The sequence below is a fragment of the Pseudorca crassidens genome, chromosome 10 (assembly GCF_039906515.1).
Source record: "Pseudorca crassidens isolate mPseCra1 chromosome 10, mPseCra1.hap1, whole genome shotgun sequence".
NCBI classification, from domain to species: Eukaryota; Metazoa; Chordata; class Mammalia; order Artiodactyla; family Delphinidae; genus Pseudorca; species Pseudorca crassidens.
The window spans coordinates 70,929,730-70,946,225 of record NC_090305.1 but is presented as its reverse complement, the minus strand read 5'-3'; the positions used below and the strand labels follow the sequence as shown (position 1 = coordinate 70,946,225).

The 16,496-nt window shown below is 54.2% G+C and overlaps 1 protein-coding gene across 4 annotated transcripts in view; it reads left to right on the top strand.

Moving 5' to 3' along the window:
* POC1A (POC1 centriolar protein A) overlaps positions 1–16,496 on the top strand; it is a 131,980-nt gene that overhangs the window by 61,408 nt on the left and 54,076 nt on the right. For all 4 annotated transcript variants that reach the window (XM_067754622.1, XM_067754621.1, XM_067754619.1 and 1 more), the window contains exons 8-9: positions 2,436–2,504; positions 5,030–5,128. In XM_067754622.1, the coding sequence (XP_067610723.1) occupies positions 2,436–2,504; positions 5,030–5,128 (168 nt within the window). The remainder of the gene's footprint in view (positions 1–2,435; positions 2,505–5,029; positions 5,129–16,496) is intronic.

Genomic DNA, 16,496 nt, shown 5'->3' with positions numbered 1-16,496 from the left:
GGCCAGGGTGCTGATGGGAAGGGCAGAAGAGAGGGCCTGGTGAGGTCTCTGGGGGTCTGGGTGGTCTGGGGCCCCGAAGGCCCACCAAGGGTTGGGTTGGAGATTGTCAGCAGTGAAGAGCCGAGTCTGCATTGCAGTCCATGATGACTTTGGCCCACAGCAGAGCCCAGGGCCAGCCATTCTCTGGGCTGTGCTTTGAGTGCCCTGGACTGCTTCTGTGGGCCCCAGGGTGGATGGGTATGAGGCTTCATGGAAACCACTCTTTCCAGGAACACCGAGGTACCTGGTCCAGGAGCCATGCAGTCCTCTTGGTAAACGGGCACTGTTGGGGAGGACTGTAGACCTCAACGCTCAAGAGCTCCTCTGAGCGCCCTTGTCGCTCGCGCCCTCCCTGGAGTTTTCTGGGACTTGGACGCTGGGGAAGGCTCTAGTTCTTCTTGCCTGGAGGGCTCCTAGCACCTGCTTTCTGGTCCTGATCCCCCTGCCAAACTGGACTGCCGGCCACATTCTTCAGTGGTCCTGCTGCTGCTTGGCCTCTAACATCTTGTCCCCAGCTTGGCATCTGGTGTTGAGTGTCAACAGGAAAGGAGACTGACCCACGAATATTTGTTTGGTTCCTTAGTTGCTGTGACTTCTTGGAAACCTGCCATTCCTCAATGAGCTCTGGGCAGCCAGAGAGCCTGGCTTTTTTGACACTCCACGTACTGTGTTCCTTCCCTTTTCTGTCTTCCCTCTTTGTTTTTCCTCAAAATGAGAACAGTTTTGTTTTGTTTTTGTATTAATGTAACGGTGCTCTATACTCGTTAAAAAATTCAAAGTATGGGAAATTACAGAGATTTCTAAGACTCAAGTAAGTCACCTGAAATTGCCTCCCCCCACTTAAGTCCTGTCAGTGTGTGGTGACTGTCTGCCTGGGAGGGTATCTGCGTGACAGATGACCTGCTCCCATCCTACCCCCAGGCCCTGCGCCTGCAGCCCGTGATGCTGCGCTCCTGGTATTGCACACTCACCTATGCAGGTGGACATTGTTCCCCATCAGTGAGAATGGATCTCCTTTGTCCTGATGGATGGCTGCAGAGGACCCCCGGGCTGCTGTGAGCCCAGCCCCTTCGGGCCCCTTGTACTTCTTCATCACCCCCACTATGGGCAGCTCAGAGAGGAGGAGCCGTGGGTAGATTCCAGAAGCATGGGCAGACGTGCTGCCTCCTGCCCAGTGTGCCTGGGCCCAGGGGGCAGCTCTGTCTAACCTGCCTGTCTCTTCTGGGCAGGCAGAAGCTGGCCTTGCTCCGTGTTGTCGGGTCCCTTTCCAGCCCACAACCTGTCTAGTCTTTTCTGCCACCAAGTGGAAGTGCTTCCCAGTATTCCTGTTGTCCACGGGTCCACCGCTGTGTCAGCCCTGCTGCTGGAGGCCCCTCATATTTGCTGTTGGAGCTCCTGTTGCTCCCTGTCCTGCTCTGGAGGAACTGAGGTGGCCTTTGATGGAGCCTGCGCTGTCATCATCTAGGCGAGAACCTCTTATATCTGGCTTTGCTTGGGGAATGCCAGGTGTTGCCACATTAACAGTTTGGCCAAAAGGAAGCAATGGTTCCTTTTGGCCAAACTTTTAACGTGGTGGTGTGCCGAGCAGACTCTTGCTCTGAGCATCTTTCTGCAATGGGTTTCAGGCGTGTGGGGAAGAGCCCCCGCCCTTTACCAGGAGATCGTGCCCCCTGCCCCAAGCCTGAACGTGCGCACTGGTGCGGCCAGGTGCAGGCCTGACATCACCCTTCGGACAGTTCAGTGGACCTTCAGCGCGTGAGAAGCCAGAGTGGCATGTCTCCTCCCAAGGCCCCAACATGAAGGAAGTGATGTGCCCGTTAGAGGGAAACGTCACTTTGCTCCCCTGCCCAGGCACCTTCAGTAACCCCACCCCATCCTCCTCCTTGCCCTGGTTCTGGCCTTTTGGTTCGCCTGAGCTCCCCAAGTGCCCTGCCTCTGCTCGTTGGCTCCTCCACGGGGCTCCGTGCTTCTCTGGTCAGCTGCAGTGTGGTGTTGGTGGGGGGGGGCATGGTCTGGGTCAGGGGGACCTAGTTCTGGCCCCAATGCTGGGCCTGGGATAGGTCAGTGCACCTCTCTGACTCCTTGGGAAGTGAGGACAGTGATGTCAGTCTGGTAGGGCTGTCAGCGTGGCCTTTCCTGCTCATTCCTTTCGGCCCAACCCTCGACCTCATGGCCTGGCTTTTGTCAGTGGTGCTTGGGACCAGAGTCTCAGCAGTAGTGCTCATGCTTGGGCACCTGCCAGTTCCTCCGCCAAAGGTTGGGGAGGGCATGGGCTGGATGAGGTGCTCAGCCCTGAGTCCTGCTGCCACTCTCACTCACGAGCTTCTGGTTTCTTCCTGTGCGTTGAGAATCTAGAGTGACCTTTGATGTTTGCTCTTTTTGGCTTGTTCTCCTAGGGTCCAGCCACCACTGTTGCCTTTTCAAGAACGGGGGAGTATTTTGCTTCTGGAGGTTCTGATGAACAAGTAAGTAAAGAATGATTTGGGGGGTCTCAGCTGATACTGAGCAGAACAGAACAGGGGGCCGAGGTGTCTTGGGGATGGACAGGCTGGGTTTCACCAGCTTCCTTGGTGGCTTTCAGCAATCTTGAGGCCTGGATCTTGGGGTGGGGCCCCCAGAGCTGGGCCCTGGCCTCCCCAGAGCAGGAGTGCTGCAGGTGCCAACGCGTGGCAGCATCTCAAAACCCTTACAGCTCAAACCAGAGTGGGTAGGAAGTCTGGGTTACTGTTGCCGTGAGAAAGTTAAAACGTTTCTTTAGGAACTTCTTTCTCCTGATTATAGGTGAATAATTAGATAACTCTTGGGTGCTTACTGCGGGCCTGGTAATGAGGGCAACATGGCAAGAGCGTCACCCCTCATTCAGTCCTCAGGGCAGCCGCGTGGGGCAAGCCTTCTCTTCAGCTGTTCTGTGGGTGAGGAAACCGCGTCTCGGCTGCAGCAGAGCTGGAGCCTGCGCTAGAGCCTGCACTCTGTCGTCTGCCGTCCTTTGCTCCGGTGCTGTCTGAGGGGGCAGCATTTTCCAGCTCCAGGCTGTGGAGCGAGGACATGTGTGAGGAGGTCCTGTCCTGCCTTGTCACCCTGTCAGCCGCCCTGGTGCCTCCTGCCCAGACTGCTCAGCCCTGGTTACCTGCCTCCTGCGGGACACCCTGTCCCTGGGGTCTGGCCCAGAGTCTGGCACCTGGGAGGCTCCAGGGCCGTTGAAGTGTCCACCCATTGGAAATCTCTCTCCGGGTTCTGGTGCAGTGCTACTTGTCCAGAAAACCACACTTCCCTGAGGCAGGGAGGAAGGGGTGGCTGTTCCGAGCCACTGGTGACCTGGTGTGTCACCTAGAATGTTCATCCCACTGCTCCCGGGCCTCACAGCTCTGACAGCTCTGCCCAGGAAAGTGCTGCTGGCCTCCCAGTGAGCGCCAGCCCCGGCCTGATGGACCGATTCTGGTCGAGTCTCTGCCAGTAAAGCAGAGGGCGGTTGGAGGCACAGCACGGCTAAGAGATGGCAGGCATCTTCCCATACCAGCACCGGTTCCTGTGCTGACCACACAAGGCAGGAGGATGGCAGAGGGAACCCCTGAGCCTTCCCTGGGCATGGAGGCCTGGCTCCTTGCTCAGAAGACTAGGGAAACTAGTACAGTAAATTCACACCATAAATAAAGTCCTGGCAAAAGAAATTCACATAGCACAAGAGGCAACCTGGTAGGAAGTAGGGCTTCTCCCACCCTGGCCCCTGCTTGGGCAGCCGCTGCTGTCAGCTCCCTGGCTGCCTTCTGATTGTCTGCTCCGAGAGCCTTTTGGGAATGACATTTGACATTCTCTCTTCATATTCCTGATAGCCATTCCCCGGCTCAGGACCATTCAGCAGTTAGACTTGTGCAGTACACAGGACCCTATAAACAAGGGGGTGTGTGCCGATGTTCTTTTTGTAAAGGGGACAGATGAGAGACCCTAGATGCTCATCAGTTGGGGAGCAATGAACAGTGGTGCTGCTCTGGGAGTGGCGAGCAGCCTCCCAAAGAACCAGGCTCGTGGCTGCGTCCCGATGGGTCATGCATCCAGGGCACGTTGAATTTCCATCCTATGTGGATTCGTTGTTTTTTCTGTGGCCTCAGTTGACTACTGGCCACGATTCACAATTCCTGCCATCCTGGAAGTGGCCCTAGAGGAGTGCAGCCACGGGTGGCCCGCACCCTCCAGCAGGGAGCGCTCTTGCCCAGCTTTTGTTGGAGGAGCCTCAGGGCATGAAGATCCCCCCCTCAGTGGGATGTAGAATAATGGACATGTTACCGACTGCTCCCTGGGGGCCAGTGTCTGTGCCAGACTGTCTCCTGTGAGTTTCATTGCAGCCCTGTGAGGTGGGAACTATGACCATTCCCTTTTCACAGATGAGGAAACTGAGGCACAGAGAGGTTGAGTCCCTTGCCTAGAGCCACACAGTAAGGGGTGGAGCCAGGATCTTCACCCTAGTTATCTGGCCTGGAGTCTGTACCTGAACCACTTCTCACAGTGAAGCCAGCCGGGCCCCCACCCTAAGGAACTTGTATTTTAGTGGGGAGACAGATGGTAGACAAGGAAAAGGGACAAAGATTAACTAAATACCGACTCTGATGCCTTGAAGGAAAGAAATAGAGGGCTATGATGACAACCAGCAGGAGGGCCAGGGAAGGCCTCTCTGAGAAGGTGGTATTAGAGCAGACACTTCAGCCTGAAGTGCCAGCTACACAGAGCTTGGGCCTGGGACATCCAGGCCCGGGGAGCAGCCAGTGCAGAGGCCCAGTGGTGATAGTGACTCTCCATCCTGGTGGAGCACCCGATTCTCTCGGGGCCTGTTCAGAGATGGGGCAGGTCCCGGAGGGAGTGGGGTGCCAGGTGGGGATCACAATCCCACCACTGGCCCAGAACTTTGGGGGTGGCCTCTGGGCCCATTTTCTCCATGGAGAAGGACTGGTAAGGGATTTTTCTCCCCCTGATTCTGTGTGCTTATTGGTCTTGGCAGGTAATGGTTTGGAAGAGTAACTTTGATGTTGTCAATTACGGAGAAGTCCCAAGAGTGCAGAGGCCCCCGGCCACGCTGGCCAGCTCCTCCAGGACTCTGGTAAGTGGCTTGACAGGCATATCCTGAGCCCTATGACTGGTGGACTGGGTCGGGGTGAATAGCACTGGGCTCGGGGGTGGTAGGGGTGCTGCAGGCTTAGGCCGGTCCCAGGGAAGAGACCCTGGTAAGATCTCATCATTTACCAAAATCTTAAGTGCTTGTGGTGCTTTGTTTCAAATCTGGAATGAACACATAAGACATGAAGAGGCTGTTAGCGCACACTGCTGGGTGCCTAGGCCCTGTACCGTCTGGCGGGGGGCTATTTCCATGCTGTAAGCCGTTGGTTATTTGAGGCCTGAGGAAAGGAAGGACCCATCCTTTGCTGATCCTTGAGCTCGATGTCGGGTTCCTAGAGGGTGTGGGGCCTGAAGCCACAGCTGGGACAAATGGGAAGGGCCCCAGCCCTGTTGTTCTTACTTCCTTTTTTTTTTTTTTTATTTTAACCATGGAAAGGAAGTTCCTCAGCCACAAACCATTTTTAGTACCTTTGTTGGTAAAAGGGCATTCAGTGTTCCTGAATTAAAATAGTTAATATTTTTTGGACAAATATTTGGGGGAAAAAAGATAACTGATACCATCTCACTGAATAAGGTCACATTCAGCTTTGGCTAAAATAAACGGTGAAGCCAAGGAGGTGGAACTGTGAGGGCTGTAAGCTCCAGTGGCCTCAGGCTGCTTAAATCTCTCCCTCCTGGACCTTAGAGGCAGTGTGGCCTCTCCCACACGCGGAAACTGGCCTGAACAACAGGAAGCGGCTTGCCCAAGGTCCCCAGCAAGTCAAGGTTGGCCCAGAATAGAACCAGGAAGCCTCTGAGTCCATCCCGGGGCTTTCTTTGGCTCCAGCAGAGGGCCCTGCCCCGCCCACACCCCATCCTGTGTGTTGGGGCTCCCTCTAGGAACAGGCCAGGTTGGGATTTAAAGCTTTTCTTCCAAGGGTTGCCCTTGGCCCAGAGGTTTTGTTCTCCCTCCGCATTTGTTAAGCAGTGGCCGGTCCTCAGTGTCTGGGTTTGCTGGGGGTGCGGGGAGGGGGTGGCTGGGGTGCACGGTGGTGTGCTTGCTGCCATTTCATCTCCACCTGGAAAGGCATCTTCCAAACTGTGGCGTTGGGATCCTCTGGGGTCCACGCCCACTCCCCGATAGCTTCCCGTCTCTTGGGTATTTACGGCGAGCCAGGCCCTGCCGAGGCCTTTACGTGTACTGCCCTGTATATTCCTTACCTCATTAGGATGAGTGGGTAAAGTTACTGCTCTCATTCACAGAGGAGACACCTGGGGCTTAGTTGCCTGCCTGGTGCCTGGACCTGGGGAGCCACCATGCTGGTCCCTCTGAGCAGGGCTGAGTAAGCTAGAAACTGCAGGTGGCAGAGGGCTGCCTGGAAGCTCTTTCCCACCCTGGGGGAGGGCCCTGCCACCTGTCTCTTGGGAATGGTTAGTAATCACCAGCAAGGGGAGAATCCCATACTCCTTTTCTTGTAGCTATTGAGAAAGTAACTTGGACCAGCTGCCTCTTGTCCCTTCAGCCCTAGCTCAGAGACGGGGTGTGGGGCACCCTTGCTTCCCATAGCTGTGGGGCCTGATCATCTAGGATGAAGGATGTGGGGTGGGGAAAGCCAGCAGGACAGGGCAGGGTAGGGCCTGGGTGCTCGAACCATCAGCCGGGCTCAGGAAAACCATTTGTTCCCGTATTCCCCTCAGGCCCTCTGCCCAGTGGGCATCACCACGTGGGGCTCAAATTGGGGAAGGGGTGTGGGCTCTGGCTGTGTGGCCCCAGGCAAAGCACCCACTCTTTGCAAGCCTCCGTTTCCACGATGGGACCCGAATACACTCGCAGGCTCTGAGGACCCCATGTGTGATGTAGGTGACCTCTGCTAACCTATGAAGTGACTTGACTTGTTAATGCTGAAATCATTCTCCGTTTGGGACTTTTTCCTCATTTGTCTCAGGCCCCTTTGAGACTCTGACGTGACCTATAGGTCCTCCTCCAGACGCACTATGTCCACACACGCGTACCACTGGTGTACCCTTTCAGGGGCTGCTCTGATCTCAGGACTCCCAGGTCAAGAGGAGAGTTGGGGAGGCTGTTTTGTTTTGTTTTGTTTTATATACATAACATAAAATTCACCATTTTGCCTATTTTTAAGCATACAATTGAGTGGCATTAAGTACATTCACACTGTTGGGCAACAATCATCACCATCGTACACAGAATTTTTTCGTCTTCCCAAACTGAGACAAGCTAGTCAGTATAGCACGGCTCAGTGGCTAGGTCTTCCCCTGAGTTGGGAAGACAAGCTGACGAGTATGGTCTCGCCCGTTCTGCACCAGGGCTTCCTGTAACTTTGACCCTGTAACTGGTGACCGATTCTGTGGCCGGCCGGGGTGTCTCAGCTCCTCAGGGAGCCCAGGAGCTGTAAGTTCAGGGAGCCCCCACCCGTCTAGCTCTGTCCACATTACCATCCTTCCAGCAACCCAGGGGTTCTCAGCCTCGGCACGTCGATTCTTTGGGCCAGATGAATCTTGGCCCAAAGAAATCCTGTTCATTGTAGGATGTTTAGGAACATCCCACTAGCTGCTGGTAGCATCCCCCGCCCCCAGTTGTGACAGTCACAGATGTCTTCAGACATTGTCAAATGTCTCCTGGGGAGCAGCATTGCTCCCAGTTGAGAATCACTGCAGTAACTCCTGCCTCGGAGTGAGCCCAGAAAGGGGGCTGCTGCAGCAGCAGGAGGAGGGTGGGAATGCGGGCATAGCTGTCATGGTGGGAGGAGCTTAGGGGGGCACTGAGGACTCTGGAGCCGTGGTCCTGCTTGATGGGCCAGATCTGGGCTCCCCCCCAGCAGCTGTGGCCCAGGTCTCTCAGCCTGACTTTCTAACACAAGCCCATTTTGTAGAAATGTCGTTTGGCTTATCAAACTGTGGAATCTTCCATGGGTGATGGTAAACAACAAAAAAGACCTTGAGCAACTTGGTTTTCTTCACTACACTTGGAGTGTATTCTTACCCTTCCTGCCTGCGGGCTTCCCGGGCTCTACGGTAGTACCTCGTGAGTGATTTGGTGGCTTGGCTTCTCAGAGAGCCCACGAGCACCACCACCGTGCCCAAGGAGCTCTCAAACCTGAAGGCCCCTACCCCTTCAGCTCTGTCTGCACGCTGGGTCTCGGATTCTAATGCTGCACGAGTCACTCCTGCACGTTTGGGGATTTTAGGAAGCACATTGGACCAGGCGCTGGATCTTGAATTCTGGACCACATGCCTATTAGAGTTTGGCAGTTTAAAGCCAGAGGGGCAGACCATGGCAAGGGCAGCCCTGTGAGCCTGTGACAGCCCCTGCCCTGGACCCCTGCCCTGACTGTGGCATTCAACTCCCACTCTTGGAATGAAGGCCATCCTTGAGCCCACTCTGAACAGAGCTCTGTTCACTGCCGGAGCTATTTTCAACCTCTGGTTGAAATTCACAGCTTATTTTTAGACACATTTCATGTTGAAAAGCAAAAGCCATTTCCCAGCCCTTCAGAATGAGAATAATGGGTTCCATTTTCCCTCTATTCTTGGCTGAGTTGCGATGAGGAGGGATTTCAGGGCTGTGGCTGGGGAGCTTTCTCTGCTTGGAAGCCTGCAGAGGAAGGACTCCAGCCCGTGCACTGGGCTGAGGGTGGGCAGGAAACTCCGTGGTCTGCCCCACGACACGCTGCGTGGCTGGAGGAAGGTTGCAAGGTTTCAAGCAGATGAGCCGCCTCCCAGAGGGGCTTGTGTGGGGCCCCATGAGCTGTCTGTGGCAGGGGCTTGTGCCGGCGTTTTCAAGGGGCTCCTGTTTAGCTCTGTTCCTGCTACAGCCCTCGTCCTCTCGCCCTCTCTGCACTCATCCTCACCGTTCTCACTCCCTCCTACTGTCTCTGCTTTTTGGTCTGTCCCTGAGGCTATGGACCACTGTCTTGGCTGACCTTGGATTTGGCATGTGCCCCCCAAGTCCCAGCCGCTATAGCTGACTTCTACCTCAACCACAGAAGCATCGTAAAACCATTTTTAATAGCAAAGATGCATCTATTCTGATATAATCTTATTCTTGCCCTCTCTTCAAACATCTGAGAGCCTGTTATGCAATTGAGAAGGAAGGTTGTGCTGGGTGGGGCGGGAGCGGAAGAAGGCCGAATTCTAGGTAATTCAGTAAAACTAAAAAACCACTTCCTGAGTTCTCTGGGCTGGCTGCCCTCCAGTTCAGAGAACCTTGAGGTCTAGGGCTGAGGGCTTTTCTCCACTCACCTCAAATGGGGAGATGCCAGGTCCTCCTTTGGGAGATTTCACGAGGTGGTACGTGCCAAGCAGGCACTTGGAACCGTGCCCGGCATGTGGCAAGTGCTCACCAAGCTTTAGCTATTTTTAAAATGTTCCTTTTCCTTCCTCTGTCCAACAGAGCTAGGCGAGTCCCCTGCCCGGGCAGGGGGCTTAATGTGCTCCAAACCTGCTGCGGTGAGGGACAGCAGGCGGGGGTGGGGGCCCTTCTGACCGGGTCACATTTGAGGTTGACTCCGCTCAGCAGACTGTCCCTGTGAGGTCCACTGTGGCTTCTGGACTCTTGCGGGCGTCAATTGTGCTTCCTGATGAGTAGCCCAAGTCCTCTCTTCTCGCAGACACAAAAGCAAATCCATGAGGTGGGTGGAAATAGGCCTCTTTTCCCCGCCCTCACCCCCTGCTCCTCAGGGTGTGCTGCCCAGGACCCCCTGAGCCTCAGTGCTAGGACTGTCCCCAGGAAGAGGAGGTCAGGTTAGCCGAGGATATCTGGTCCAAGGCCTCAGCCTTCCCTAAGGATGGCCTGTTTCTTCTTCCTAGTTTCTCTGGTTCTGAAGGGGGAGCCCCAGACACCCCCTGTGCCCCCCTTCAGCTCCCACATTTCCATTCTGGGGTGCTATACAGAGTGGACTTGACTTAGGGATTCTTGGCCCCTGACCCCTGGCCCAGAGAGGCTTGGCACTGGATCTTGCCCCACTCTGAGGATCTGGGAGTTCCAGGTGGCGTTTGCTCAAGATCTGGGTTCTCATGCAGGCACCTGGACTGAGAAGTCATTGGGTCAGGTTTGGGGAAGGGACCCGTTTCCACCTGCCTCATAGATTTGCTTTCTCGCTTGGGAACTTGGATGACTTGGGTCTTTTACTGAGAACACACATTTCTGGCTGGCATTTGCTTTTCGTAGTGAGGAGAAGTATGGGTTGGTAGATGGGGCATTGTGAACCCCAAGTGTCTTAGAGGGGAGCCTCTCATTTCTCCACTTGAGGCCAGTTCTGGCTCTGAGTTCTCCAAGCTGTTGCAAGGGGCTCTTGGCAGCAGATCCTCAGTCAGAGGATGCCAGGCACACAGGCATCTTGGAAAAGTATTGGTTTCATGGGACCCAGACTCCTAACACATCGGCTAACCTTGCCTTGGGCTCGGGGCATCTGTGGGGGTCGAGATTTGCCTCTTAATGTGCTGGGGGCTCTCACTCTGCTGCACCCTCTGGCTGAATAGCTGGCCTTCCACAGTCTCCTTCATCCATGTGAACGAGAGCCTGGTGAGAAACACAGGAAAGCAGATGCTCCCTGGCCCCTCCCAGTACCTTCTTGCCTGGTTTGGCCATTGTTGGGCCTGGCAGGGCCTGGGCCTTGGGGGCTGACTTAGGAACAGTGGGGACTTTGTTTTCATGTTTCCTGGGACTTAGTGGATGACTCCCATGGGCTAATTCATTCCTGCCCGCTGTGCTGCACAGAGGAGAAACCTGAGCCCAAAGGTCACCTGCTGGTGAGTGGCCCAGGTACCAATCAAGCCTGTGCCCTTGGGTCTCAGCCCTTTTGTTAGCAAAAGTAAGAGACCCTAGACTGGAAACGATCAAGAGGTATTCTCCCCATTTCTCAGTGGGCATCCTAGCCTCCTCAGCCCCTGGGACAGATATGCAAGCCCAGCACAGGACAGACCCTGGTGACTCAGAAACAGCTCTTCGTCACTTTTGTGTTTGTGCAGTTGTGTTGAGTCCTGGCAGCACCGCCTTGGGGCCTCTGGTGAAATTTGACTCCCCGTTGCTGGTCCCCATTATTCCCCCCACTAAGACCCCGAGGTTCCTGTTCTGTGAGGTGTCTCCAGATCACCTGGAATGGCCTGGGGCTGGGCACAGTACAGGGGAACAATAAGAGACCTGGCTGGCCAGGTGCTTCCCGTGGTGAGGACAGCAATCTTACGAGGATGGCTGTACTGGAGAGGATTCTCGGGCAGCCCTCCTAGGGAGGTGGGTGGTGCTGGAAACTTCTGGCTCTGGGAGCCACTTTAAGAGCTTGGCTGACAGTGTTGCCCCTGTATCCTGTTCCAGGCTGAGGCTGGGGCCCGGCTGGGTGTGGCACATCTCTCCTGTAACCTCAGACAGGTCATCTGGATTCTCTGTATCGTGATTTCTCCCCCCGGAGTACATTACTTCTCTGGGCAGTTTCCATTTTACTGGCTCACTCTGCAAAAGACCATCCTGCAGGGGTGAGGGCAGGGCAGGGCGGCCGCCACAGCCTTTGCTGACCCTGGGCGATAGAGGTGCTCAGACAGATGCCTCACTCCACACCCAGATTGCGTTTTCCCCACCTTTACCTGAATGGAAGTCATGGAAAGTGCTCTAGGTTTCTTAGTTTCCATGGGAAGACAGAGGAGACTAGAAATATAGAAGATTCAATATTTGTCACCAAACTGCGATATTTAAAGAAAGTTTCCTGCTTGAAAGAGAGCACCCTTGGACAGTAGCTGATGGGTAACGTGGCTATGCATAGTCGAGGAGCACCAGATATTCGACGCCCGTAGCAGAGGGGCTTCCTGGGCCCAGGGATCAGAGTGAGGGGCTGAGCCCTCCCCGCTGACCTGTTGTATCCAGTACTGGGAGGCAGGAGGGACGCCCTCTCCTTTCCTTCCAGAGGCTACAACTGACTTACTGGGAGGTGGGTCAGGGCTGCTACCAGGCACATGTTAAATAATTACTGTGTTTACAAGAAGGGAGGGGTTGCCTTTGACAAGCGCGAGAACAATGTTTGCAGAAACGCATCAGGCAGAGTTACTGGGCTTCCTGGCAGTGGAGTGAGGAGAGGTCTTTTAACATTTGACATTTATTGCAGCAAGCCTCTTGCAGTGGTTCTCAAACTTTAGTGTGCATCAGAATCACCCTAAGGGCTTGTTAAAATTCAGCTTGCCCCATCCCCAGAGTGTCTGATTCAGTAAGGAATTTACATTCCTAACAAATTTCTAGTGACGCTGATGCTGCTGGTTGGTTGGAAAACAGTCTAGCCGATTGACACCCTGGCATCGTGGGCAGGGAGGTGGCTGGAAAGAGAGAGTGAGTCTCTGTCCATCTTAGCAAGTTTCTATGGCTCACGGGGCTGCAGCTTGGGAGAGGCACCTGGAGAATTGGTGTCCCTTCAGCCCAGTTTGGGGCATTGTAGTCTTCCTCCTTCCAGAAGAGGAAGAGCGGTGTGGTTGGTTCTGATCTTGGTGCGGTGTTCAAAGAAATCCCAGTGCTGCCCTTTAGGCTCTTTAGACCTGCAGGCACTCTTTAAACCCACTGAGCTCTGTTTACAACTGGGCAGGCAGATGTGTGGTTTTATTCCCAGCCTAGGACATCAGTTAGAGGATGGGACCCAGGGCAGCCCTCCGTGGGCCTCCGCCGGGCCTGTCATCCTCTCTCAGCTCCTGTCCTGGCCATTAGTGCTGCTGCATCAGTTCAGTCATCAGTGCTTGAATCCATGTTCTCCAGGCCACCTGCCTCCTGCATTGTCCTTAGTGTCCACCTCTTACCCTGCAGATGGGCGTACCTAGGTCACCTCCCATCCTCCAGAGTCTGCTGGGTCTTTAGGGAAGCTGGCAGGTGAGTCTCTGACACTTGAGCTTGAGACGGCCTGGGTGCTTGTGGCCCAACATTTTAACCCCCAGGTGGAGGTCTTCTTTGTAGAGCCTTTTGGGGAAGTGCCTTCAGGAAGCAAGAGCAGGAACAAGCCCTGAAACAACGATGACAGCAGTGGCACCAAGAGGATGGGGCTGTGGGATGGGGCAGTAACTGAACTCCCTTCTCTGAGCTGCCCTTTTGAGGGGCTGATGGTAGTTTCCCGCCACTGGAAAATTCCCATCCCTTTCACAAGGTCCCTATCCAGAGGAGAATGGCACAATTCTTAGGAAGGAAGGCCTATGAATGACTTAAACCAACAGGGGACGTAGTCTCAGAAATCCAGGGCAAGATGTATTAAGCTAGTCACAGTGTGGAACCCAGACAAAGCCTGGACACCCTTGTGTCCAGCTCTGCGTGCATCGGGACACACCCGGTATGTGAACCTGTTCGCTCACACACACCTGTGAGAGCTCTCATCCCTTTCAAGGGACTCAGAGCTGTTTTGCGTTTCCTTTCCGCCTGGCAGCCAAAGCATGGGTTCAAGGTCAGTGGAGATTCCACAGTTGCACATGGGGAATCGAGCCCAAATCACAGGACAGTGGGGTCCTGACATTGTGGTGCTTTACTACAAGGCACACACAGCCCTGGGCGGGGCACACCGCATGCCTCAGAGTGCCTTTGTTTCAGCCCTGGGGCCACTGCAGTGATGCTACCATTTTGGTGACAGCGATGATAAACATCCACAGCCTGGTTAGGCCATGCTGACAAGTCCCCTCTCCACAGAGAGCCAGCAGAGGCCATGCATGCGCAGTAGAGGGTGGCATCTGAGAGCTAGCCTGCCTGCCTGCCTCCCTCCCTGCCTGCCTGCCTGCCTGCCTGCCTGCCTCCCTCCCTGCCTCCCTCCCTCCCTCCCTTCCATGCTGCTTTCAAACCTAGAAACCTGGAAATGGAAGAAATGAGCCACAGGTGGAAATAGACCCAGCTGCTTAAATCTAACTGTGATTCTTTGGCTCCACCCCCCTGTTCCCCAGCAGAGCCGTGCTCCTCCTTTTAGTCTCTTTGCAGATGGCACCTCCTCCGTGCAGCCTTCCTAGGAAGGACAGCAGCTTGTGAAATCTTCCTGGTCCACCTACCCAGAGCGCTGTGCTTGGTGGAGCAGCCCCTCTCTGCCATGGTCAGTTTTTCACAGGCTGAACTTGTTGCCCTGGAGGCCCGGGACCTTGGTCTCCATGTGGTGCCCAACGTGCATCTGTACGCCTGAGCAGAATGTTCAGGAAATCAGAGTTCAGTGGACACATTCTGCTGTCTGTGGGCAGCGTGGGTTGAGCGCGTGAGGCTAGAGGCATGCTCTGGCGCTTTCCTTTCGCCGCGTTTGATGGTCCCAGGCTAAATGAAGGAAACCACTTTCTCACCTGGTTTGTCAGTTTGGGGGCAGGTGGCAAGGGGTGGTATGGGCAGTGGAGGGTGGGAGAATCTACATGTCTGGACTAGAAGTTTTAGTCCTTCTTTTCATTTTCAATGGAAAAAAATCCCTTTTCAGCTTGTATTTTCCAGATTGGATGGCAGCGTTGCCCATGTGGTGTAAGGGTGTTGGATAATGTGTGTGTTTATGTTCTCATTGGTTACCATGGAAAAAATCAGAATAGATGGTTTCCATGGAGATTATCTTAAAATTAGTTTCTTTGAAGGTCCGGACATTGCTGCAGGGTTCACTGAATGCTCTTGGTGCCATCGGGGCTTTCGCTATGGCAGAGCCAAAAGCTGGTCTGAACGTTTGTGGATTCAGCCTAATTTGCCTCCTGTGCTTGAAACACCAGAGTGGGGGTGATCCTGTGCCTCACCTTCCTCCTGGGGTCCCGCTTGCCTGGCCTCAGCCCCACAGCTCATTCAAGTAGCCTGGAGCTTTTATTTTTTTACCAACAACAAAAAATACCCTTTGTATTGTGGAAATTTTCAAGCTAGCACAAAAAGTAGAGAGAATAATATAATGAACCACCCCCCCATGTGTCTGTCCTTTACCTAGCTTTAGCATTTTGCCGATCTTATTTTGTTCATCGCCTCCCACCCTTTTTTAGAAGAGTTGGAATATTTTTGTTTAATCCAGATATGTTACCCTAAATAAAGACTTTTCTGGGTTAAATAACTGCAGTGCTCTTATCGCATCCAACAAAATTAATATTTCTTTAATACCAGATGCCTAGTCCATGTTCACATTTTTCTGCATTGTGTCAAGCATATTGTCGTGTGCTCTTTGTTCAAATAGGGACATGGGAGCCTTTGAGAGCCCACGTCTCCCCTTCTCACCACGGTCCTGCTACGTGGAGAGGTTGAGCGCTCTTAGCTTAGAGCTGCAGTTGGGCCGGGCCAGGCGGAGCCTTGGGGCTCCACCCTCCCACCCTCCCAAGGGAGAGTTGTGTACTCTGAGCTCCAGGACGCCCTTGTCCCAGCCTGGAGATGTGTCAGCGCAGGTGGGCCAGCTACTGCCAGCTGTCCTGGGGCAGGCGTCCGCTGGGGTGCGCTGTCCCTCTTCACAGCCTGCAGGGGGAGGGAGGGAGAGGGGTGATGTAACCTTGATTCACAACAGCTGTGTGCAACTTCATTTTCCAGGAAAGGGAAGCTGTGAGACACCGGGGTTGGGGTGGGGGGAGGCAGCCTCCCTCAGCTCCTCCCTGGGCAGCACCAGGGTGAGGGCTTTGGCTCATCGGAGGCCCGCCGCCTCTGCGGGGTAGGCAGAGCCGGTCCTGGTTATCTGTCTTGACAGGCTCTGCTCCTGTCCTGAGATGCTGCACAAAATATGAATTGCCGAGTGGTGGGAGTGGTGCCCGGGGATGGTTGGTGCCTCTAACACTCTCCATTGAACTAAGTGCAAGGAGAGTTTAAAATAGCCAGTCTTTGTTCCCGAGGTTTTAAAAATTCAACTCCAGTAGTTACAATGAGCTGTCTTCAAGTGGATCTATAAATAAACTGCTACTGTTCCTCTTTGTCACCGAGAGCTTCGGCGGCTTCCAGAGACGTCGGCTCTGCCGCTCATCTTCATTAGATGCCTCTCATCTGTGGGGCAGCTGCGGCCTGGGCCATCAGCAAGCCGGGCTGACACGCAGAGTTTGTAATGACAGCCACACGTTCCCTTTTAAAGAGCCACAGTGCCAAGCCACAGTGCCCCATGATTGACTACACAGGGAAAGATGTAACTTTGCATTGGAGAAACCTGGCAGGGAGGTCAACATCACTGATATATAAGACCTGTCCGTGTGAGCCCTGTGGTGTCATGCATATAGCTTTTGTGGTGCTCTTGTCAAAAATGCATAAGCTCACCCCAATTGTGAGAAAACATCAAACAGATCCAAACTGAGGGACATTTGACAACAAAACTGACCAGTACTCTTCAAAAATGTCAAGGTCATGAAATACAAGGGAAAACTGAGGGGCTGGACAGATCGCAGGAGACTATAAGAGAAAACTGAATGCAGTGTGGGATCCTGGATAGGATTCT